The sequence below is a fragment of the Phodopus roborovskii genome, unplaced genomic scaffold (genome assembly GCF_943737965.1).
Source record: "Phodopus roborovskii unplaced genomic scaffold, PHOROB, whole genome shotgun sequence".
Lineage (NCBI taxonomy): Eukaryota > Metazoa > Chordata > Mammalia > Rodentia > Cricetidae > Phodopus > Phodopus roborovskii.
In genome coordinates, this window is record NW_026126541.1 from 2,150,335 (window position 1) to 2,173,549 (window position 23,215).

The 23,215-nt window shown below is 43.9% G+C and overlaps 1 protein-coding gene across 3 annotated transcripts in view; it reads left to right on the forward strand.

Annotated features, from left to right (window-relative positions):
• The window catches only part of Shtn1 (shootin 1), a 104,464-nt gene that overhangs the window by 51,873 nt on the left and 29,376 nt on the right, over positions 1-23,215 (forward strand). For all 3 annotated transcript variants that reach the window (XM_051199669.1, XM_051199668.1, XM_051199670.1), the window contains exons 9-13: positions 2,930-3,076; positions 6,256-6,409; positions 9,606-9,705; positions 14,215-14,294; positions 21,960-22,069. In XM_051199669.1, the coding sequence (XP_051055626.1) occupies positions 2,930-3,076; positions 6,256-6,409; positions 9,606-9,705; positions 14,215-14,294; positions 21,960-22,069 (591 nt within the window). The remainder of the gene's footprint in view (positions 1-2,929; positions 3,077-6,255; positions 6,410-9,605; positions 9,706-14,214; positions 14,295-21,959; positions 22,070-23,215) is intronic.

The window sequence follows — 23,215 nt, forward strand, 5'->3', positions numbered from 1 at the left end:
AGAAGAGAATTTCCACAGAGAGACCCATAACGTGGTGACTGGCCAGCTTGTGCAGAGCGTCTGTACGTTTCAGGTAGCCTTGGGAATGAATCTGGGCTGTGTCTCAGCGTCATCTCAGGTGACAGTTGTTACAGTATCGGCCTTTCTCTCCCGGTGCTCTCATTATGTGAGTTGATTCTTCCTTTGCTAATGGAACGTTGCCATGTTGTACACCCATTATCACAGCCACTCACGGGCATAATGGTTTCCCTCTCGGGTCAGAGATAAGCTTTGGCCCTCTCTGGTTCCGCCTGACCTTGTTGACATCTGAGCACTGGGTGTTCCATGGCTCTGGGGCTGGTTTCCAGGGGGATGACCTGCCACCAGGTAGCTGAACTCAAACTTAGAGCTTCAGTCAGCAAGGTCTCCATCTATATTGGGATTTCCAGCCTCAGGGTAAGGAACCTTGTATTGAGGGAAGGCAGCTAAGGAGCCAAATGTGGTCCCAGGAAGAGGCATCCAAGATGGAGAAAGAAGACGGGATGTTGCAAGAAAGACATTTGAAAATCAGGTTGTGCGTCTTATGTGGGATTTTTTTTTCTTTGTTTTGTTTCATTTTGTTTTGTGTTTTTGTACCTAAGCACAGCCGGGCTAACATTGACCTCCACAGAAGTTTAACCCCGGTTTACCTGATTTGAAATGTTGTGATTCATTTATTCGGACACTAGATGGATTTTGTTCTCTGTTGATCTGTGAGAAGGAAAACAGAACTGAAATGTGTCAGAGCCCTGTGGGACAACAGCTGCCCGGATATAGATGGGGCACGGTGGAGATAGCAGGTAGCGGCCGGCCGCGTGGAACACTGAGCTATGAAGCTCCTGAAAGGTTGACAGAGTGTGGCCCAGAAAATCGACATTTTCATTCATTTTCCCACATGTTTCTTTGTATATTAACGTTACATTCTTTGTACATTAATGTTAGAATACAAAGCAGAAAAAAAAAAAAAAAAACCTCTTGCAGGCTTCACAGTGGCTTAGATGAGGACATTCTAGTAGGAAACCATGCAAGCGAACGGGTTCCCTCGTGTTCGCCTGATGGGCCTGGAGCCCAAACAACGTAGGGACAGAACAGGCGCCATGCTAAGCTAGCTAGTGCAAGGAGGGGACGAGGTCCAGGAGGCGGCCGTGGCTTGCAATATAAATAGGTGTTGCAGTGCTGGGCGTGCAGATTTAAACTCCATCGTGTCGAGAAGGGGATCGGAAGCTTTTGAGGTATGAGACTTGTTTCTAATGAACGAGGCCCGTCACTGATGATGTTCTAGGGGATGTGCCCAGCACCAGACTGAAAGAAAAAACAAAATACAACCGCTTCTAAAATATGTCAACCAGAAACTGTGAACTTTCCTTCCTCTTACTCATGCTAGTTTATTTCAAACAGAAGAGAGCTTGCTGCTCCTTAGCAAGAGGAGTCCATTGTCTCTAGAACTGTTTTTAAGGTTTTCATCTACATATTAATTTTTTTAAAAAAAATAGGCAGGGCATTAGGGCGCTTGCCTTTAATCCCAGCACTTGGGAGGCAGAGGCAGGTGGATCTCTGTGAGTTCAAGGCCAGCCTGGTCTACAGAGTGAGTTCCAGAACAGGCTGTAAAGCTACACAGAGAAACCCTGTCTCGAAAAACTAAAAAGCTTATTTTTTTTTTAAATAGTACTTATTTATGGTGTGTATATATGGTGTGTGTGTGTGTGTGTGTGTGTGTGTGTGTCTGTCTGTCTGTGTGTCCGTGTGTCCTTTCCTTCCACCTCCATGGGTTCCAGGGATCGAGCATGGGTCTTCAGGCTGATGCAGCAAATGATTTTCCCACTGAGCAATCTTGCCAGCTATAATTTAAAGTTTTAATGTGATTTTCCTATGCTTTCCAATGTGTTTTTCTTGCTATTCAGGTTTCCCTCCTGGCTGCTTTCCTTCTCTGATCTTCAGCTTGAAGCTTGAACCCCAATATCAGTCTCTGGGTCTTTTATTTATCATGCTACATTTCCTGACGTGTTGTGTTTCATGGCGATGAAGTTAGTGATTGTGTGTTCTGCAGTGAGCTTCCTCCTTGTGAACAGCTTAGAGTTAAGCCACAGTGTCAATGCAGCATCATTCCATTAAGATCCTGACAGTGTAAAGGGCTGCTGTTCAGAGACTTCAGAGTTTGTGAAGTAAATAGCTCATGCTTGGCATTGCCCACCAGTCATCTTGGTACAGTGGAGAGAAAATAAATAACAGACAAATAGAAAATAATTTTGCTGTCAATTGTGTCAACATGGGAGAATTAGCCGAGTTGCATTCATAAGCAACTCGATGAAGCATTCAATACATGTTAGTAAGTCTCCCTCCCGAACTGTTTCTCACTAACACAGGTGTAATAAAGAGCAGAGGAGGTGAATCAATGAGTTTAAGTTCTGGTCTTGATACCCTTGGGGAAATCGCTTGTTCTTCCTGAGCCTCTGCTTCTATTTCAGGGGAAATGCGATGGCCACAGTTATCAGTTGATGGTGTTGTTCCACTGCTGAAAGACATCCTCACACAGAGTGACAACCACCTTATTGTATAGTGGTCAGTGAAGGTTACCAGTCACAGTAGGAAGTTAGCTTGTAGGGTGTACACGAGGATGAGACAAAACATAGAAAGTGCCTGGCACACGGTGTGTTATTGACATATATTTGTCAATGCACTTTAAAGCATCAAGTTGAGGTATAGAACCCAGTTAGTGTATGCACTCTGTGCTTAGAGTACTGGTTGAGGTGTTGAAGTTGGTGTGAAGTTGGGGATTGCATCCCGGCAATGTTCTGCTTCAGGCACTCCCATCTGGGTCTGCAAGGATTCCACTTACTGCCACCATTTGAGCTGCACTGGGGATCTGCATGGGCTGGGTTGGTGCATACCTGTTTGTAATTAACTTTTGCAGATGTTCATTGAACAAAACAAGCTGAAGAGACAAAGCCACCTTCTGCTGCAGAGCGCCCTTCCTGACCAGCAGCTTTTGAAAGCATTAGACGAGAACTCAAAACTCATCCAGCAGCTTGAAGAAGAGAGGATCCAGCATCAGCGAAAGGTAACTGATTTTATTCTGGAGCTGTGGACACACACATGTACACACATGCATATACATGCACACATGCATGTACACACACAGACACAGCATAAACATGCCTACATGTGCACACATGTACATACAAACATCATATACATACATGTGTACATACACACACATGCATGTACACAATATACATAAGACATCACATATTTGTGTAACACATACATGTACGTATAACATGCATGCACACATGTACACACATAGACGCATCACACGTACATATACATCACACATACACACAAACTCATGTACATGTACAATCAGCTCACAATCACACATTAAAACAGGAGGTGCTGATACGGTTTTCTAGAGTTCCATTTTTTTTTTTTTTTTTTTGTTGACTAAGTCCTAAATACCTTTGAGAAAATATACCAAGTGAATTTAAGGTACTATTCAGCTACGTGTATACCACACTGTCGTGGAGTCTTTGAAATGATCAGGAAGTCAGTCATTAATAGTGAGTTTGGAGAAGGAAGGGAAGGATAGGACTCGGAGTGTACTGGGCAGTAACTAGTTTTGAAGTCTGTTTGGGAAGGATGGTTATCAGGGACGGGATACACACAGCAGAGTGTATTGGTTTTTGCGGAGCTTCTTGGGGGACAAAGGCCATATTCTGAGAGGGAGGGGAAGAAAAACCTGCCGTTATTAATTGCTTTCAGTTTCTGACCATGCAGGCTCCTGTAGATATTGGTACAGCTTTATTCAGAGCTTTGTTCCGAGTAGAACTCTTCAGGTCACCATGGGCCAGGTCCCTCTGTGTGAGGCAGAGAGACCTGACATTGTTTGTGGTGGGGAGAAGAGAGGAGGTGGAGAGACCTGCGGGAGCCACTTTAGAGCAGTGACATCAGTATTTGTGGGTCCTCGGAGCAGACCTCGTTCGCGGGAAAAGGCTGCTACCTGCACCTGGGTTTCCCCTCCCTGTTAGTGTCTCATGCGTGATCGTCTCCACTTCTGACACTGGTTCACCTCTAGCAGCAAGGAGCAAGGTCAAGCTGGGTCTCTGTTTCCTCAGTGGGAAGTGTTGGCAGATGTACACAAAGCCTCTGCTCCCCAGGGCTGAAGGTGAAGAATTTCTTTTTCTGCTCCCACATGCAGGAATTGCCTTTTCAGAAAGTGTGTGTGTGTGTGTGTGTGTGTGTGTGTGTGTGTCTGTATGTGTAAGTATGTGATGTATGTGTGTGTGTGTGTATGTGTGTGTGGTGTCTCTGTGTGTGAAGCATATGTGATGTCTTTGTATGTGGTATGTGTGTATGTATAAGTATGTATGTGGTGTCTGTGGGTAAGTATGATATATATATATATATACATACACACACACTTACACACACATACACACATATATATGTAAGTATGGTGTGTAAGTGTGTATGTGGTATCTGAGTTTAAATATGATATATACACACACACATATATGGTATCTCTGTGGTGTGTGTCTCTGTGTGTGTGTGTGTGTGTGTGTGTGTGTGTGTCTGTGTGTGTTTAGCTTGTGTAAAATTTTAACTTTTGGTCCTGGGAAGATAAACTGTAATGGTTAACTTGTTTGGTAAATAATACAAGAAGCCTGGAGCTCACAGAATTGAACTGGACTCTGGGACTGAGTTGTTTTCTGTTCTCCTGTTTGACAAAGGAGCAGAGGTCGTTGTGGGTGAAACCATAGCAATTACTAGTTCTACAGGCTTTATCCTGCCCTATTTATTCATTTATTCTCAGACCTCTCTTGTAGATGAAAGTTTCTGTCCACCTGGGGCCGTAGCCGTTGAGTCCCAATTTATATTTCTTATGGCAAACTCACTTTTTTTTTTTTTTTTTTTTTTTAAAAAAAAGGTAAAACAGTAAAAGAAAATTAAGATTATCTGAGAATTTAAGATGTATACTTTTGGGCAGCTCAAAACTTTATATAAATACATGGTTTTATTATGTATAATATGGTTTGTTTAAATGGAGTTACGTGATGCGTGGCCTTCTTTTATCATTTTTCAGTTGGCAATATATCTTCCCATCTAAGTATGTATTGAACTATGTGGGTTGTTTATGTCGTTTTTAGTTTTTTGTTGTTGTTGGTTTTTTTCCCTCTGAGACAGGGTTTCTCTATAACCTTGATTGTCCTGGAGCTCACTCTGTAGTCCAGGCTGGCCTCAAACTCATGAATCCACCTGCCTCTGCCTTGTGAGTGCTGGGATTAAAGGCGTGTGTCATCGATGCCAGCTGAACTATATGGTTTTATATGATTGATTGTAAAGTGTTTCCTTTATGTTGTCCGTGAAATAATAATGCTGGTGGATGTTTAGGTTATTCTTAGGTTTTTGAGAACGTTTAAGGAGTGTGCTTTCACATTTACCTGAGGAGCACCGCTGTTGGTTGGCTAGTTTTGAGGGCTATGGGTTGAATCCAGGGCCCTGGGTGTACTAAGCAAACATTTGAACACTGAGTCACAAACACATAAAAGTCCTACTATTGGGGCTGGAGAGACGCCTCAGCAGTTAAGATATTTGCTGCTCGTTCAGAGGACCCAAGTTCAGCTCCCAGAACCCACGTGGCTGCTCATACCCGTCTGCAACTGCGTCCAGGGGAATCTGTTGCCCTCTTCTGGCCTCCAAGGAAACTGTACACATGTGGCATACACATATATGCAGGCGAATACAAATAAAAAGTATGTTTTTATAAAACTGTCATTACTGACAAAATGGCATCTGCCTTCTTCCCTGTCCCATTCCCATAGGTCCCAGGGGTCTTTTAAAAATATTACCAAAGTTTTCCTCTTGGAGAAGGATATAGAAATAATGTGTCTGGCTGAGGTGTGGTGGTAGTGCATGCCTTTAAAACCCTGTCTCCAAAACAAACAAACACCCAATAATAATAATAAAGACATAATGTGACTGTTTTAAAGGTAAGTTTTAGTTATTATTTTACTTTTGTGACTTGTGTAACTAACTGCTCAGTACAACTAATGGAAAGTGAGCTAGCCCATGAACAAGAGCTAGTGTTATCTAGACCCAGAATTTGTGTGATTTTTTTTTTTTAAGGTGGATTGGAATCTTTCAGCTATGAAAAAGTCAAGTGAGAATATTCACCTCCCTCCCCCCTTTTCCTCGACAAGGGGAAATATCAGCCCTACTCAAGCCGTGTAAAACTTACAGGTCAAAGAGTTAGAGGAGCAGCTGGAGAATGAAGCACTACACAAAGAGATCCATAACCTCAGGCAGCAGCTGGAGCTTCTGGAAGAAGACAAGAGAGAACTAGAACAGAAATATCTGAGCTCGGAGGAGAAGGCCAGAAACCTGAAGCATTCAGGTGAGAGCAGAGTCGACTGCTGTGCCCACCTCATGTGCCCACGCCAAAGCCTGTCGTGCGGGTAGTTCTGGTTAGTGTGTGTGCATGTGTGTGTGCATGTGCGTGTGTGTGCACACGTGTGTGTGCATGTGAGTGCATGTGGGCGCGCATGTGAGTGTACATGTGTGTGTGTGCACACGTGCACATGCCTACCATTTTATTACACGTGTGTATGTGCATGCACACACCTGTATGTGGACACTAGAGACCAACTTCAGGAGCTGCCCATGCCGTATTTTGCCTTTTAAATATTTACTTTTACTTTGTGTATTCAATGAGTGTTTTACCTGCGTGCATGTGCGTTCCTGGTGCCTATGGAAGCAGAAAGGATGTCAAAATATATGAATTGGAATTAGGGACAGTTCTGAACCACCAGGCCAGTGCTGGGAACTGAACCTGGGTCCTTCACAAGAGCTGCAGGTGCTTTTAGTTGCTGAGTTATTTCGTCAGGCCACAATCTTGTTTTGGTTGTTTTTGTTGTTGTTTATTTTGTTGGTTGGTTGTTTTTTTTGTTTGTTTGTTTTTGTTTTTTTAAGGTAAGATATCTCTCACTGGAGTCTGGGGCTTCCTGACCAGGGACCCCCACAGACCCACCTGTCCACACTTTTGCAGCTCTGGGATTGCAAGCGCACACCACCACATCCAGCTCTTTTCACGGGGTCACGGGTCCTCATGCTCGCTTACACAGTGAGTGAGTGTCGTGGTGACTGACATCTCTCCAGACTGCAGATTTGTTTTTTAATCCCTTCCTATCTGTCACAACTCAGCAGAGAAGTGTCATCAACCAAGTCACACATATTGCAAGTTACTTTTTTTTTTTTTTTTAATGTAGAGCCTCTGTGAGTTTCTTGTGTAGAACCAAGGCCCAGTGGTGCCGTTAGCACGGAAGACAGCAACTGTCAACATCTTGGGCTTTTGGAAAGGGTCGCTCACCAAGCGCTTAATTTTACTCCGTTCATTTTGGAGTGCTTTTTCGAAAAGAATTGAACTTTCTTTTCTTTTTCCTTTTTTAAATAATACCCTCATCGTTGGTATTTATGTCTCCTTCATCTTTGGGGTTTAATTATACAATGGAATGTTGCTTTCTATACCACACCTAACAGTGAAGTGGGCAACAGTATGCATATTAAATGGGGAAACTTTTAAAACACCAGGGATCCTACCAAGGCATTTGTTCAGTCAGTGGGGGAAGGCTCACACAAGTGTAGCGCTAGATTACCACACAGTTGTACGTCCCCGAGAAGGTGGGCAATTTGCCGTGGGTACGTTTCCCTTTATGACAGCCTCAGCCCTCACTTCAGAGATTTCCCATTAACTTTGTAATAGAATTTTGAAATCCGTGCAGAAGAACCATGCAGGCTTTCTTTTCCTTTCTGAAACATTCATTGCCCTTTAAAAACTCGCAATGAAAAGTGAATACGGATTACTTCAGGAAAGCCAACCCGAAATTAAGGAAACTTCAACTCTTTTTAGTAACTGTCAGAGTTGCCGATAGGCGAAGCCATCTTTATGGTTAGTGGAGGGGGCAGACGTTGCAGAAACCTGAAATTCTAGTTTGGATTGATTTCTGTAGAATCTCGTGTGTACTTACTCTTCCTGCAGAGGGTGACTGATTGATTCCCAGCATCCAGATGTTGTCTCACAACCATCTAGGTGACCCTATACCCTCTTTTGACCTCTGCAGGCACTGTATACATATGATGAGCATACATGCGAGCAAAACACTCATACAGCCAAACCAAATAAACAAATCTAAAGGAAAGGAACGCAGAAGAAAAGTGTCCATGCATTTTATCGGGTCTGGTGGCACATGAATGCTATCCCAGCTGTCAGGAAGGCTAGGGTGAGGATGGGCTCAGGGTTTTGTAAAGAAACAGGACTAACAGAATGTGCATATATGGGGGATTTATTGCGAGATTTATTAATCTGGATTAATCTGTGTTCCAGATAATCTACCACTGACTACTTTTCCGCAGAAAGGTCGGGAGTCTTAGTGGTTTAGTCCACGAACCTGGAGGTGTTCAGTGGTCCCAGTCTGGTGCTGGGGGGCAGGAGGATTCCACAGAGCTGCTGGCTTCCAAGCTGGGTTAGATACCTGGAGAAATGGGTTCTAACTCCAGTGGAGCAGAGACTTAGCATCAGGATAGATGAAAACAGCAAAAAACAAACAAACAAAAAATTCTTCCTTTTGCCTGGCCTTTTTCTTGGCCTGCCCACCAGAAGATACGGTCCTGATTTAGAGTGGATCAAATACCCAAATAATCTTGATTTTGACTTTTGTCCTACACACACACTCTGCATCTGTCTTGGAAGATCTCCAGATCCCTTTGGGTAGTGTCAGATGCACATGTATGGAGTGGAGAGCGGCCCCTAGCCCACGCTGCCTGTTTAAGGATGGGGGCGGGTGGGTAAAGCGTGACTAGTGATAGACCATGTGGTCTATCTGAGTGCATACAGTATTTGCACCTATTAGACCATAATATGTATTTCTTTTCTTTTGTGGTGCTGGGGATTGAACCTGGGCTTTGTACCTGCTAGGCAGGAGCTCTAAGATAGCACTATGATGCAAACTTGAATCGAGCTCCTTGGAGTGAAGAACACCTGTGTTTTCACTCCGTGCATAGGTCCTGTCCCATTGTTAGTGACCAATAAATGCTTGTCTCGTCGTGACTTGAATGAATAAATGGCATTTCTTCAGATGGGCAAAAGGTTTAAGTTATAGGCGTTTGGGAATGTGAGTCTGGTTAAAAACTCTAGTGTTTGCCGGTTCTGAAGGAAATCAAGCGTGGGAGACAAGAATGCAGTAACTAAAATGCGTTGCGAATGCCACCTTTAAGGGCGGCCCTCAGTCCACACGCTTTGAAAGTCTAGCATGAAGAGTTTCTTGGTGTTTGAGGGGTGAACTCCCTTGTGAATATTCCCTCCAGCCTGCTCAATTCTTCCTCCCCACGCATTCGTCCCGGGAAAATAATGGCAGTGCACGTACACAGACGAAGCTCCAGCTATGGCGTTAGTGATGCCTGGGTGACAGAAGGCGTCTCCTCTGGAGATGACTCGGCGGGCCCCATCATCATCTGAGAGAGGCTGCTTTTTCTGTTGTGTGGACACTACGTAGTGACTTATCTCAGGTCTCTCTGAACCCTTGCTCCCTGCCCAGTGGATGAACTCCAGAAGCGAGTGAACCAGTCGGAGAATTCGGTGCCTCCCCCACCTCCGCCTCCTCCGCCTCTTCCCCCTCCACCGCCCAACCCAATCCGGTAAGTACCGTCCATCGGTAAGTACCGTCCAGGAACTTCCTGCTCCCTGTTGCATTCCTGTCCTTGACCCTGCCAGTCACACAGGTCTTTTTGTCTTTTTGTCCCCCTGAGACAGAGTCTCATGTATCCCAGGCTAGCCTCGAACTCACCATGATCCACCTGCCTCTGCCTTTCGAGTGCTGGGATTAAAGCCGTGTGCCACCACGGCCAGGTGGCTTCCACCAAGCGATTTCTATCCTCAGAGGGACGGTAAAGCAGAAACGAACATTTCCTGAAGACCAACGTTTTTCCTGCTTCTTGTGTATTCTTGGTTTTAAGTCACCTTTCGAGGAAATCCTCACAGCCCACGGATTCCCCCATGGGACTCGGATTCAGTGGCTGTGTTCCAAACTCAAAGAACTAGATGTTTGTCTTTTTTTCTCAGATACTTCTCATTTCAAAATTCCACCCGCAGCACTAGGATTACCTTCACCCGCAAGAGCAAGGAATTTTGAGGGTCTCCAAAGTGCTTTACTGTTTTCCCCTCACTGACTTGAATTAGGAGGTTCTCGATTTGAAAGTCGTAAATTAAAACTTAACCTACTAATTGTTATAAACTAGTAATCAATCTAAAAGTACTAAATATCTTTTATCCCAACTAATTTATCCAATTAGATAAGCCGTTAATAATTCTGAGAGTCGAACCTTCCAGAAGGAGAATTCCTGTTTAAGATCTTGGGGAAGGAATCCTAAATGCAGGCAGAAATTCTCTTTTTCTGCAGCCTGCCTAGGTTGCCATCTCTGACGTACATTCTAGAGAGATTTTGCCTCCTTTGTGAGTCTATGTGCCACCACCCAGAATTAGAGAAGTCATGCTACTTATTTTGATGACTGCTTACCTCCTCATGATGTTCGTTAGCTGCCTTTGAATAATTTGTTCTTGAACAAATGGCATTTAAACTTTTGCTGGATGTTTTAGCTTTCATTAACTCATGTGATTTGTTTAATCCTTTCACACAGAGAAGCCCTTTATTCCCGCTTTGCACCTTAGCTGATCCAGCTGAATAGCATGTGTAGAGCGTTCCTCCCACACGACTATGGAAATGGGACTTTGCCTTTGAAAAAGGGTCTCATTACTTTGCCTTACCGAGTTGGGTATGACATAATCTACTTTAAGCCATTGAAGTAGTTGAGGTTAAATAATCTTTACAGGTGATAGAGTCCAAGAGTCAATTGAAAGAATTTCAGGTATTTTAAATTCTCTCTCTCCTGGGTAGCTAAGTCTGTAGGAGATATTCCAAAGGTGACATTTAAAATGGGAAATTCGTCACTTTGATCTTTCAGGTCTAGAATTTTGAGCTGATAAGAAAGGTCACTTCTATGAGAAGGGCGAACTATTAAAAAGCAATTACAGTCTTGCTGTCGGCCTTTGATTTTTAGCTTTAGAAATGCTAAGAGCCCCTAGAATTGAAAGTATAATCTAAATAGAATTTCCTCCAAAGAACTCTTTATAGTTATACTGAGACGTGAGTATGAGAATCAAGACTATATATTCCTTAGCTATTGACTCCTTTATAAGACTCTTAAAAGAAAAAATTTCATTGAATAGCATGAATAACTTTTAAGATAGATTTAAATAGTATGGGATATAACTTTTCAGGAAAAAAATTGGAGAAAAATAGTTTTCTGTCAAAGATACATTTGCATCTGTATTGAGCTTTCATGGGTACTGAACCTGCCAGTGATTTCCAACTTTGTTCTTGAGCCATTATTTTTATACTAACATAGATCACGGATAGAAACGAACACAGTAGGGATGGGGAATGGTTTCCTCGTTGGCTTTATGGTTCCTCTTCATCTCCTCCCATTTCTTTGATCTAGAGGACAGATGTCCAATAGAGGAAGCAGGTATGATTGGGTTATGTAGTAGTGGAGGGAGAAAGTAGGGTAGGTATTGGACATGCGTGCCTCACGGACAGAGGGGTGGGGAGAGGGATGAGTCCTCCAGCATGAGAGAGCCCACAGGATGTGTATGTAGGTCAAGAACACTGCCACGATCACTTCTAACAAATGGGTTATTTGACTATTTCATAATACGAACACCATAACGAGTACATACACAAACAAATATGACTATCAGCTTAATAACCCACATGCTTTCCTGAGACCCGTGTCTGTACAAATTAGAAAGTCTAACTTAAAAAAATAATTATATTTGGGGGTCTCTATAAGGGAAGAACCAACTCCCAAATAGTTTGCCTTTGGAACCATGTGCACACCATAGCATGGCATGTACACACACACACACACACACACACTTGAAAAAAAAAAAGGAGTTTATTCCCCAAATAAGGAATGTTTTCATTTTTTCAACTTCATTATTAAAGCCCCATGTGGCAAATTCTGACAGATACAACGACTGCCCAAAGAAGGGTATAGAAATAGGAGTGATGGCTTCAGAGGACAAGCCTATCATGCTGTTTATTTGTAGTGCTGGAAATCCAGCCCAGGACCTCACACATGCCGGCTCATCTGCCAGTGGGCCACATCCCCAGCCCCCAGTGTTTCTCAGTTACTACATTTTTAGGTTTTTCTTTTTTACCTCTGGGTTTGGCTATATTAATTAATTCTCTCCTAAATCGCCTGTCCTTAAAATTACCAGACACATTGGGAAAATTCCCCACAGACCAGAGTGAAAAGCATAACAGTCCCCGCCCCCTTTGACAGTATGGATACGGCCACTCAACATTAGACGCCACCTATTATATATTATTCTTTCTGATGTTACAAGGAATGTTGTAAATTTGGTCTTTATTTTTCCACGCCACAAACTGGACCTCATGAGGAGTCTACTTGCCAGTGCATGCCAGGGTAGGCTAGGGAGTCCTCAGCAGTCACTTGAAACCACATTCTTTAACAACATCATATCTGGGACACTGGGCATCATGGTACGCAAAGGTAACAAAACAGAAATTTATATTGCACGTATGAAAAAAGAACACACGTTCTTTATTGTTCATCATCTAAGTGGATGAGAAAAATGTTAGCTTAAAGCTGAAGCCTGGGCTGGAAATATGGTACTCAAGGAGAATCCACTATATTGAAAAAGGACAAACTATCAAGATAGAACTTACACTACAGAAAAAACATACATACATACATACATACATACATACATACATATCCAGTGTGATGCTGGCAGAGGCTTGTGTTGTCTACAGGCTAGGGAAACTGTAGAGTCTATGTGAAATTTCTTGTACACATATATACATATCTGGTACACACGTGCCTATGTTTCTGTAAGATTACTAATGGAGTTGCTGGCTCATGGGCTCTATGAGATAATGCCAGACACTTTCCCACAATAGTACTGTTGATTTACATGATGGCTTCAGCTGGAGATTTCTCAATCCCAATACTCAGTATTTTCAAACTTGAATTTTTTTTGTGTGTGTGGATATGATAAGCAAATAATGTGTCTCTTTAAAACAAAACCATGTTCCTTAGTAGTTAAGAAAATCAAACACCTTTTGTTTGTGTGTTGGAAACTTGGGCATCACCTTTTATAGTTTTTCAAGATTTTTTATCCATTTTTATTGGGCTGTATTCTGAGTTTGATATCATTCATAGAATTGATTTATCTATTTTTATTCTTCATAATGCATTTTAGCGGCACACGGGCTTGTTAAAGTTTAATGTGGTCCGGTTGATCATAAGTTAGATTTTATATAAACTTTTAAAACCCCAAGCTGGAGAGACAGCCATGCAGATTGCTCTGTCCCCACATACCTGGATATTCAATATTCCTGTTGAAGTCACATTTCCTGCTCTGCAGGTACTGACTATAGGGGCCACTCACTAAGTAAGAATAACACAGTCCCCTGTCTGTACTGCTATTTTGTGTCAAACACTCCCTAATTCTTTCATTCCTCCTTGTGTCTGGAATGTACTACGTAGGTAACCTGTACTTCTTGAATAAATAGTTCTGTATTTTATATAAGGGTATAAAAGTTTTCCACATCCATCTCCTTTTATAAAGCTGTGTACCCTGATGGTGGCCATCAGTTCCACCTTCCAGTGGTCGGAGTTTTATACTGAGAACTAAGACATTTTCCTTTTCTACAAGCTGATGAGGTCTGGAGGGATAGCTCAGCCATTAAAGGCTAGGCTCCCAACCAAAACTATGAGCGGATGAAAACAGCAGTATTAACCGAAGCAGAAAGCAGGCTGCTTAAATTCTAGTTGAGAAACCATGCAAGTGTAGGAGAGTTGGGTTATCATTGACCATTTAGAACTATCCATTTTAGCCTGGAGGCGGTGGTGCACACCTTTAATCCCAGGACTTGGGAGACAAAGGCAGGTGGATCTCTGAGTGAGTTAGAGGACAACCAGGTCTACACAGAGAAACCCTGTCTCGAAAAAAAAAAGAAAAAGAAAAAAAGAAAATAGACAAAAACCAAATTACTCATTTATCAGTTGGACCATAAGGCAGCCACTAATTTCTTTGGAACCCTTTCCTCCTTCCCACAGATCCCTCATGTCTATGATCCGGAAACGATCCCACTCCAGTGGCAATGCTAAGAAAGAAAAGGCTACTCAACCAGAAACAGGTAAGCCTGGCTTGTGTTCCATTTCCTTTAAGTGGGTGACGGTGGTCAGCTCCCCGGTAACTGGTGTTTGCTGGGCTCTCTGAACACACTGTTGGGAGAGAAGTGTGAAGAACAGCCGGCCACGAGAAGGAGCTCAGTAATGGGGGTTGCCCTCCTGTAGCTTATTGTCTAGAGGAGGTTGAGTGTGAACACATCACTGTCACTACAAGGAGAGTGTTTTAAGAAATGCGCTCTTGTTTTGGGGAACAGGTCACTTGGGGCGTGATGGGGAGGGAGTAATTCCAAAGGAAATTTGGGGAGAGACCTCTTATCATCATGACAACAAGGAAGTTGAGTTCTTAGTCAAATACCTTATCAGCTACATACTACTACAGTGTCACATGCTAAACACACAAGACTCTGAAGTCCCGCATTCCGGTATAAATAGACATGGTGTAAACAAGTGATTGTCCACGTAAATTTGATATCATTTAATACAGTGTTTGGGAAACATTGTGGGAAGAAATTTAGTTGGAGCTTTTCTTTCCCGCCCAGTTGTACTGGACCGGTTTCTCTCCAGCCTGCCACTTCTTAAACAATCATTCCAAGGCTTAATATTAATTATGTGTGGCCAATGGCTCTGGCTTATTACTAACTAGCTCTCTAGTTATAACTAACTAGAAGGTTGACCTAGGGATGCAGCGAGATTTATCTTTGCTCGCAGTCACTGTGGCTCAAGTCTGGGGAGAGCAAAGATAAGATGGAGAAGGGGGCGCATGGCAGGTAGGCAGAGGAATATTGATGCCTTAGACGAGGAGGCTCAGGCCGGGTGACAGCTGTCTAGATAGAAAGATGGGTTCAGGAAGTAGGCACCTAGTCATCTAGCCATGAAGGTGGGATGCACGGCATATTGAGGGTCGCTGGAAATGGAGTCTACAGGACCGTGTGAGATGGACTGGGAGAAGGACCTGGGCAGTGAGCAGAGACAGCCATGGCTGATGCAGAGTCCGTGCACAGAGCTCAGATGGAAGAGCTCTGAAACTGGGCTAGATCCTGGCCCCTTGCACCTCACAGTGTTGGGCGCGTATTCCAGAGCACTCCTGAACTGGAGCTACTGCAAATCCAGATCTGCATAAGGTTCCTTCTGGCCTCTTTACCATCTCCAGTCTAGCCGTGTGCACCACACTCGAGTGTGACGGTCCAGTTGTGTCACCCAGGACATGTCTCTGCTTCTCACGGTGTCAGCCTAGAACCTGAAGTCTGTGTCGTGCTTACTAATAGCCCTCGCTTCCTCCTTGTTCCTCATATGTGTGCCCCACCCTCTGGAGCCCCACCCCTTTCCTGGTAGACCCCGCCTGGAGCCCCACCCCTTTCCTGGTAGACCCCGCCTGGAGCCCCACCCCTTTCCTGGTAGACCCAGTCTGGAGCCCCATCCCAAGTGCTGATTAAAGGTGTGTGGCACTGCTCTGGCTTACGTAGCTTTCCTATATAATCCAGGATCACCTGCCCAGGGAATGTTGTCACCCACAATGGGCTGGGTGACATCCTACATCAATTAATGATTAAGACCATCCACCATAGGCTGATCTGACCTGGGTAATCAGTGGAGACTCCCTTCTCAGGCATCTCCAGGCTGTGTAGTTGGCGGTTTCTCGTCCCGCCTGCCAGTTCCCAAATAACCACTGTAAGGCTTAGCATTAATTGCAAATGCCTGGCCAGTGGCTCAGGCATATTACTAACTAGCTCTCATTAATCCCATTTCTAGATTTTGTTTAACTGTGAAGCTCATGGTTTGTTATCTCCCGTCCTGCTTCCCTGGCAGCTACAGGCATCTCTCGCACTGTGCCTTTGTTTTCTTCCACCTTTGTTTGGATTTCCCTCCTGGCTCTGTTCTACCTGGCCGTTGGTCAAAACAGCTTCAGTCATCAACCAATAAAAGCAACGCATATTGGCAGCACACTGAAGGACATCCCACACGCCCAGACAAAGCTAACTGGGATATCTGTTTTTCTATAGCATTCTGTTTTAAAGTCCATTGCTTTATGGATTTATTGGCCTATCCAAAGCTTGTGCTGGACTCTGGTGTTTGTGTAATTTCCACATATTTCAGTCTCTCTCTGAGCAAGCTGGTGTGTATGTGTGTTGTGTATGTGTGTTGTGTGTGTGTGTTGTGTATGTGTGGTGTGTGTGTGGCGTGTGTGTATGGTGTGTGTGTTGTGTATGTGTGGTGTGTGTGTGGCGTGTGTGTATGGTGTGTGTGTTGTGTATGTGTGGTGTGTGTGTATGGTGTATGGTATGTGTGTGTGTTGTGTATGTGTGGTGTGTGTGGTGTGTGTAGGTGTGTGTGGTGTGTATATGTGTGTTGTGGATGTGTGGTGTATGGTGTGTGTATTTGTGGTGTGGGTGTGTGGGTGTGTGGTGTATGGTGTGTGTATGTGTGTGTGTACATGTGTGTGTGTATGTGTGTGTGTGGTGTGTATGTGTATTTGTGGTGTATGGTGTGTGTGTATGTGTGTGTGTACGTGTGTGGGTGTGGGTGGGTGGTGTGTGTGTGTTGTGTGTATGGGTGTGTGTATATGTGTGGTATGGTGTGTGTATGTGTGGTGTATGGTATGTGTATGTGTGTTGTGTATGTGTGTTGTGTGTGTGTGTGTGTATGTGTATGTGTGGTGTATGGTGTGTGTGTGGTGTGTATGTATGTGTGGTATATGGTGTGTGTATGTGTGTTGTGTATATGGGTGTGTGTGTATGTGTGGTATATGGTGTGTGTATGTGTGTTGTGTGTGTGTGTGGTGGTGTGTGTGTATGTGTGTGTACATGTGTGTGGGTGTATATGTGTGTGTATGTGTATGTGTGGTATATGGTATGTGTATGTGTGGTGTATGGTATGTATATGTGTGTGTGTGTATGTGTGTATGTGTGGTGTATGGTGTGTGTATGTGTGTTGTGTATGTGTGTATTATGTTGTGTGTGTGTGGTGTATGGTGTGTGTATGTGTGTTGTGTATGTGTGTATTGTGTTGTGTGTGTGTGGTGGTATGGTGTGTGTATGTGTGGTGTATGGTGTGTGTGTATGTGTGTGTGTACGTGTGTGTGGGGGTGTGGGTGGTGTGTGTGTGTGTTGTTTGTGGGTGCTCATGCGTGGGTGCAGATATGCAGACGTGCATATGTAGAGGTTAGAGAACACCCGGTGTCCTGTTTCTCTGTTGAGGATTCTCTTATTGAACCTGGAGCTAGACCGGCATTCAGCAAGCTCCTCCGACCCTCCTTTGTTAGTCCACCGCAGTGCCAGAGGCACAGGCACTTGGAGCCTTACTCGATTTTTTGCATGGGCTCTAGGGATTTGAACTCAGGTTCTCAAGTTTATATAGTAAGTGTTCTTGCCTACTCAGCCATCTCTGCAGCCCCATAACCCCTTTTGGGGAGAAGCAACACAGTAGCCAGTTTTATAACCTGTAGATCAGTTCTAAACTTACGCAAACATAGCATGCCCTTTTGGCAGTTTTTAACATCACAATGATATGGGGTGGCTTACTTTTTAATGTCTTCCTTAAACATGTAGCAAAACAGGGAAGTAAAAAGAAATTTCATTTCTTCTTGGTGCTAGCCAGAGATTTGATTGAGTAGCAAGGTGATGATTTTGTCTGTTGGCCCCCCTGTCTCTCTTGTAAAGATCTAACTTATTTTCCAAGTGGGTCTTAAATTTAAGCCCCAATTAATTACACATAGCTTTCTGATCCAAGACTGACCTTGAAGCACTGACTGACTCAAAGAACCTTTGGGTTTTTTTTTTTTTTCTTTATTGGCCCGTGGCAGTTCAATAACATTAGACCCGTTGTCTTCATAGTCCCCTTTCTCGAATCTCCAGCATCCTGCATATTTCCATTGTCCCCCTGATTACATGCTTTTGTGACACAATTACCAACTGTGTGATTGTGGAAAGAATTACAAAACATACCATGAGCGCTCCGTAGGTAATTCGTGCCAGTTTATTAGAACTGCTTAGTAGTTCAGAAGTTCATATAGATTGCTTTTTGCTATTTCAAAAAACAGGTCGGGGAGACGAAGAAAGCTTGTGCAGCTAGCTTAGTGCTGCCCTTGTGTTGCGCCTGAGCAGGGAATCTGATAAGAGTGATTTCTTTTTCTTAAGACCAATTAAGCCTTTATATTTGGGAAAAAGGGCTGTGAAATTAAAGCCTGGTTTATAATCTGTGCACAATACAGATAGTGGCACTTCTCTGAATTATCACTATGATTCTGGCAAGCAAATGTAAGGAACTACTTTAAATTCCTGCTGGTAGATGCTGTAGCAGATTTGAATGGTGCGGCCCGTAATTCTCCATCTGTCTGCCTTAATTAGTTTTTGTATGGTGCATTTAATTGGGTTGCAGTCATTCCTTGCAGAGTGCTAATCTGTTTGTAGGCGATGTTCCTTTTGCCATGCAGCTCTTCCTAGTCTCGCTCAAAATGGCAGCCTCTCTGAAAAACAAAACAAAACAAAAACCAAAAAAAAAAAAAAAAAAAAAAAAGGGGGGGGTGTTTTGAAGCTGGTTTCTGAGTTCCCAGGACTAAGTCACATCCTGTGCCAGGTGCTTATGTGCAAGACCTGATTTTTATCTCCTTTTGAAAGGAGTCAGAAAAGTACTGTGTATGTAGAGTAGATGTTCGGACATCAAGGGAGTGGATGAGAGTGAATTTTTTGTCTGCCCCCGTGTAGATACTTGTGAGCCATCAGAATAAATCCCCCACCTCACCCCTCACCCACCCCCCCCCCACAATTCCTGTTTAAGGGCGCACAGTTGACCAAAGAAAGCATCTGACATTTTTCATTTGTTGGTGAGTCCTAACTTTGAGTTTCCCATATCGCCTGGTGTGATGGTTGCTACACTGATTGTCAACTCAACAAAACCTAGACTCTGAGGAGCAAACCTCTGGGCATTCTCATGAAGAAGTTTCTGGACTAGATGAGTGGAGATGGGATGACCTGTCCTGTGAGTGGGTAGGACTGTGGGGCTCCGGGCTGCACAGAAGGGAGAAAGCAATCATTCGTCCCCGTCCCCTGCAGCAGTGTGACCAGTGAGTGGGCTCACACTCCTGAAGCCTGGATTTCCCCGCGGTAATGGACTTTACAGTATTGAGCTGAAATAGCCCCTCCTTCCTTAGGTGGCTTTTTTTCAGATACTCTGATGCAGCGATGATGCTTGATTCTGAAACATGTTCCACAATGAGCTATTTTAATTCACAGCTTTTCAATAGCTTCTGAGGACAGAATTTTCTTTGAAGTCAGATCATACTTTTAATATAGCAGCGATGCTACAGAGTTGAAGGCAATGGTAACATGTAAATTCTGGTGTTTTCTTAGATGAGGAATGGCTCCCCAGGGGCCACATGACGTTTTCTCAGAAAGGGAGCTATGAGTTAGTCCTGAAACTAGCACTAATTAGTTTTAGCATACTCTGTGGTCTCCTTTGTCTGGAAGGCGGCCTTTGTAGGGCTGAGGCTTCTCTACTGGAAAGTACAGATATGACATCTGTCCATAACCCAGACTTTGGAAGTCAATCAGAAGAAACTCCCATGTTCACCATGCAGATTAGATAGTTCCCTATGGAGCCTAACTTTGATATATCATCTGAAGCAAGTTCACCAGGAGTAATACAGGTGTAAAAGCACATTAATGGTGACAGATGTTCCAGAGCGATTCCATATCTTCAGGCAAGCAATTCTATGAGAAAAACGGCCAACGGGTTTCAGTTTAATCATTTCTATCCTCTCTGGTTGATGCACATGCAACAAAGCAAGGCAGAAATTAGACAGCAGGGGCTAAGAAGGTGGCTTAGTTAAGAACACTCACTCTATAATCATGAAGAACTGAGTTCAAATCCATAAAAAAACAAACAAAACTTTTGCATGCCTATGGCCTCAACATTTGGGGGACAGAGATAGGCAGATTCTAAGAGCCTCCTGGGTGGCTGGGCTAGCCAAATGACAAACTTCAAGTTCAGTGAGAGACCCTGTTTCAAGTGAGTAAGGCCAGAGAACAATAGAAGATACCTGGCATCTTCTGGCCTACACACACACACACACACACACACACACACACACACACACACACACACGAAGTTGGACAGTATGTGGTCTGAATTTGTTATACTTAGTAGGTAAGTACTTTCCTACTCAGCTACACCCAACTCTGAAAGCTGAAATTTGTAATCATATTTAATTGCTTCGTTTCCGTTATTACTAGATGCACGTTTGTTATTTTTAAAACATGGGCAGTTTTAAAAGACTTAAAGAAAGATTTGTTTAAATGTTTCCTTTCTGCATGATTCCTAAACAAAAGATGGGATTAAAATAGGTTTGCCTATTTGTAGTTTGTCTCTGGACTCCCTTTCCCATAAAGAGGACGTCTCCTGTCCAGGTAGTGGTGGCCCACGCCTTTAATCCCAGCACTTGAGAGGCAAAGGCAGGTAGATCTCTGAGTGCAAGGCCAGCCTGGTCTGCAGAGTGAGTTCCAGGGCACCCAGGCCTACACAGGGGGACGCCCCTTCAATCTCCTCTTTTAGACAGGCTTTTGCTCACTTTCTTTGACATACAGAATGTTAGAGACATCCGTGTAGCAGAAATGAATGATTTAGGAAAGATACAGAGGTGCATTTCTGAAAAACCTGGGAGGGGCTGGGAAGGTGGTGCAGGGGGTAAGAGGACTTGGCGTGAAGACCTAAGTTCAGATCCCTAGTGCCCATTTCAAAAACAGGGCTTGGCTACACAAGTGCATGTAACACTGGGAGGTGGAGATAGGAAGACTGTGGGGGCTCACTGGCCGCCAGCCTAGCCCCAGCTTTAATGAAAGAGTCTGTCTCAAAGGAGACATGGATAGTGACACCCACTGTCACACCCAGTGTGCTCCTATGGTCTTATACCCCAGACACAGACAGACAGGCAGACAGACAGACAGACATAGACAGATGGTCAGACAGACAGACAGATGGTCAGACAGACACAGATAGACAGACAGGCAGATATAGACAAACAGATGGTCAGACAGACAGAGATAGACAGGCAGGTAGACAGACAGACAGACAGACATAGACAGATGGTCAGACAGACACAGACAGGCAGACAGGCAGATATAGACAAACAGATGGTCAGACAGACAGACGGTCAGACAGACAGATGGTCAGACAGACAGACAGAGACAGACAGACAGAGAGACAGACATAGACAAACAGATGATCAGACAGACAGATAGACACAGACAGATAGTCAGACAGACAGGTGGTCAGACAGACAGACAGACAGATGGTCAGACAGATAGACACACACACACAGGAGGGGACCTGCAGATAGCCATGTCTTCAAGTTTTATTCTTGTGTTAATGAATGAACTAAATCTATTTTGTTTCTCATAGGTGAGAAGTTATTGATTTCCGTGCTACAAACTTACTTGACTTTGATTGTTATAATTCTAAGTGCTCTGATAAGAAATTTTTCTTATTTAAAAAAATATATTACTTAAGAGTTTCCACATGGTACGTGTTACCCATGGTGAATTATTGGTGTTCTGCCACTGTCTAAAAAAAAAAAAAAATCTCTATTAATTGCACAGCACAGTGTCTCCAAGTAACCAGAAAGAGGAATTAGATATTTCTTATAACCTAGATGACTTCTGTGTGTGTTTTTCACACAGCTGAGGAAGTCACAGACTTGAAGAGACAAGCAGTGGAGGAGATGATGGACAGAATTAAAAAGGGCGTTCATCTTAGACCAGTTAACCAGACTGCCAGACCCAAGGCAAAGGTATGTGCAACTGTGCATTCTACTGTCTCCTGTCCTTTTGTGTGTTGGTGTGGGGGGATGTGTTTTGACTGCACATATGGCTGGTATCCAATGAGTCCAGAGTAGGACATCAGAGTCCCTGAAATTGGCGGTACAGGTGGTCGTGAGCTGCTATGTGGGCGCTGGAAGGCAAACCTGGCCCTCTGAAGGAGCATTAGTATTAACTGCTCAACTGCTCAGCCATCTCTCCTCTTCCTCCTCTTCCTACTCCTCCTTTTTTAAATGTAAAAGTTTGGATTTGATGAAAGCTACATCAGGACTGACTGCCAAGGCTTAGAAGACTAATGTGTCCAAAAGTTTTTCTCTTCTGTATGAGCCTGTTTTGAGGGGGCTCTGAGATGGCAGGTGAGCCTAAAGTGGTTTGGAAGCTGTGCTTGTTATTGTCCAGCGTTGCCATGGCTTCCAGAGGGGTGTCGATGGACACCATCACATCAGACAAGTAACGCTACGATTCCCTTCTTCTTATTATTATTTCTTGTTCTCTGGTGGGCTTCTGAGTATCTACTCCATGTCAAATACTGTTGTATTTGGCACTGGGGATAAGGCAGACAACACCCTTGCCTCCCCGAGGCTCCAAGTGGAAGAGAACTAAGGCTGAACAGCTAAGCTAGTTTGCATGCATGAGAGCAGCTGCCTCCTAAGTACAGCAGTGAATGCTGAGAGCCTGAGGCAGCCTTCCCTTGTAGTGAGATAGTCCTTCTGTGGCACTGACCACGCCCATTGGGGGTGGAGCCATGGGCGGAAGTGACCTGTGGAAGGAGGTCGGAGGGAGAGCCGGAAAAGCTCTCTTGCTGACTCGGACAGGAGAGGATCGGGTTGAATTTCCTGGTGTTCATCTGTCTAGGTTGTAAGTTATTTCTCCCTGAATAAACATCTATTCGGCCTATTTGTTTATCCTGATCCTTATTTAACCGCGATATCATCCCACTTCTGACACCAGATATCGCCACAGGTCACTTCCGCCCATCCCTTCCCTCCCTCCCATGGCTGTCTATCACATTCAAATAGACCCAATAATAGTTTTTGAGATTTCTCTTGAAAAAATATCCTTTCTACCCTCACTCTAATGAGACGTGGACAGACTTCTTTTCCTTCTTGTTCCCCACA